We start from the raw sequence: 2,825 nt of genomic DNA on the forward strand, positions 1-2,825 counted from the left end.
ATTATCTTTTTCAAATTTAATACACCTCAGCAACCGAAGAAGAAATAAATTTTAATTATTGCTCAGATAAATGTACAACTCCCAAAAGGCATATACTTTTTTTTTTAATTAAAATTTCTGAAAACTGAAAGGGCAGGTAAAGTTGGGGTGATGGGAATCTTCTACAAACAATTATTTTTATTTGTTTTAAAATTAAAATACTGTGTACCTCCAATGAGATGCAAGTTCACCAAATGTGAACAGCTTTGCTTTTCACGTGATTAAGACGCTACTCCAAATTGTAGAAGCTTTTCAGGAACCATATTACTCTCATGATACTTCATTAATCTCCATCATGTATGCCAAGCCTGACACATTTGACAGTGAGGACAATGTGGCTTGCTCCTTTTTGAATCTACAGATAATGCATGTTTTACAGTACTCCAGATGTCTACACTCAATAAAACATTTGACAAAACCAGCCTTGGTGTGTTTGGGGATGTCTGTATTGACTGACTGTGGTGTGCTGAATGCGATACGGCACCTGGCGGTTGCTGATTACAGAATTTTAAGGCGTGTGTATGACACAGTAACTAGCGTGTGGGGCAGCTGCAATTGTGTCTTAAAAGTGGGTCTTTCATAGGAATCAGAAGAATAGTATACCAGGGATTTGTCTCCAGAAAGTTAATTAATTTGTAGATGGACATTTATTGAAAGATGATAGCAATGATACCACAAAAGATATATCCTAAGGTGACTATGACCAGAAAGAAAATACTGCTGGGGGAAAATTCTACCTCAAAAATTAAAGGATTTCTTGTTGTTGTTCTGACCGTATTGGAGAGAATGTTCATTTTTAATTATTCCTTTGTAATTATTGTGATGAAATTGTTGTGAAAACTAACCCATTCATATCTGGTGAGTTATAATTTTGTTTCAATTCAATAGTGAGTATAAAAGTTAGTTACTAAAAAGATTAGATCTTGAAAATTATGAAACTTTTAAAATACTTGCTATTAAAATATTTTAAGATGAGTTGAAACTTTAGCATGTGCAAGTTAAGCACTTTACAAAATTGTAGCAGAAAATTCTGAAAGAAAAATATGGTTAAGTAGTTATCTGGAGATCGTTTGCCACTTAGCCTTCTTCTCTTATGGTGACAGTTGCAGCCTTCCTCCCTGAACCCTCCCTTTCTCTCCCAGTTAACACTCCTGCAAGGCTGCCCTTGTCCCCACCCATGGCCCTTTTGTGCTCCTCTGATCAGAGGACCATTTCAGTCAAGTGCAGACCCCCAACTAGGTGAGCTCTTGCCTCTACTGTGTTATTTTGTTACATTAAAGGTAAAAACACACATAAACTTAACATTGAAAGTTACTTAATGTAGCACAAAAAGCAAGAAGTGATTTTAAGGGCAATTTGCTATAAAGAGGGCTTCCCTGGTGGCCCAGATGATAAAGAATCTGCCTGCAAAGCAGGAGACCTGGGTTCCATCCCTGGGTCGGAAAGATCCCCTGGAGAAGGGAGTGGCAACCCAGTCCAGTGTTCTTGCCTGGAGAATTCATGGACAGAGGAGCCTGGTGGGCTACAGTTCATGGGGTCATAAAGAGTCAGACACAACTGAGCGATTAACACTTTCACTTCTTTCACTTGCTATAAAGAGGAAAGGGTGCTTAAAGAGGATTTGATTGAGTAATGAATACAGTTTGAAGCTCTTCAGTTGAGTATGTTCTTTATGAGAGTCAGATACTGATATTCTTTTGCTAACATAAAAATCACAATTGTAGCAGGGAAATAATAAAATTAAGTGAAAAAAAAATTTTTTTTTCAAGAATTAAGTAAAACATAAGTGAAACTTGGGTACAGTTGCAGTTGACCAAGTTTGCAGTGAAAATTCCTGTTATACTTCTGAATTGGAGAAATGTAGAGATTTGTGGATTGTTTGGGATTTCACCAATATAAGAAGAAATCCAATCTCTTGCTTTTGAGTCCTCTCCAAAATAAATTGCATAGATCTCTTAAAGAAGTTTGGAATCTCATTTAAAAAGCTTCAAGATTGTGTAATTTTACTTTCTCTTAACTTCTAATATGATAATTGCACATTGCAGAATAGAAGTTTTAATAAGAGACAGGAGTTCATTTTGAGGTAGCTGCCTTCATTAGGGCTGAAATTAAATGCTGAGGATGTTTAATTTGGTTAGAAGTCCTAGTGTTCTGCATGTGTGTACAAATTTTTGTTTTCTACAAAAGTTGAGAATTCTAAGAACTTTTGCATATAGATTAACTGGGTATATGCTTATATATCTTCATGTTTTCCCTCTTTTAATATTGGTGATAGTTAATGTATTTTTAGGATTATAACTGAATTTTTTTTCACTTATCTATAGATCCATCTTAATCAGATTTTTTGGTAAGAGAAATTTGATTTTAAAAAGTTCCCAGTAGCATTTTCATGTCGTTTTTATCATATCACCTTCATAACTTCACTTTGGGCTTGGCTCAAACCCTATTTTGATCCCACTCCAGGGGAGCATTTCTGTATCTGCTTTCTTACACAGATAGTAGAGTTGCTTTCATACTTTGGCAAGCAACCAAGGAAGGAAGAACCTGTCATCAGGGGCCTGTGTCTGTGGCCTGCAGGGAGGGCCCGTGGAGCCCATCGAGTGCAGTCTTTTGCCTCAGGAGGGTGGAAAAGAGGGATAAACATGATGTGTTCAGTTTCTTTGGTCCTCCTCCTGGTCTTCATGCAAATTGCCATTTTTTTCTGGTGAAATAAACCATCTTGGTTGCCTTAGAGTATAAGGAGTAGAACAAATCTTCATTTAATTTTCAATCACATATTCCTAGTC

At 36.4% G+C, this 2,825-nt stretch overlaps 1 protein-coding gene across 2 annotated transcripts in view; it reads left to right on the plus strand.

The window, feature by feature from the left end:
• OLA1 (Obg like ATPase 1) overlaps positions 1-460 on the plus strand; it is a 167,194-nt gene extending 166,734 nt beyond the window's left edge. For both annotated transcript variants that reach the window (XM_069577184.2, XM_069577183.1), the window contains one exon: positions 1-460. This exon is cut by the window's left edge and continues 54 nt beyond it. In XM_069577184.2, coding sequence (XP_069433285.1) covers positions 1-48 — 48 coding nt within the window. In that variant the 3' untranslated portion in view covers positions 49-460.
• Positions 461-2,825: the final 2,365 nt, after the last annotated feature.

Source organism: Ovis canadensis, chromosome 2 (assembly GCF_042477335.2).
Source record: "Ovis canadensis isolate MfBH-ARS-UI-01 breed Bighorn chromosome 2, ARS-UI_OviCan_v2, whole genome shotgun sequence".
Lineage (NCBI taxonomy): Eukaryota > Metazoa > Chordata > Mammalia > Artiodactyla > Bovidae > Ovis > Ovis canadensis.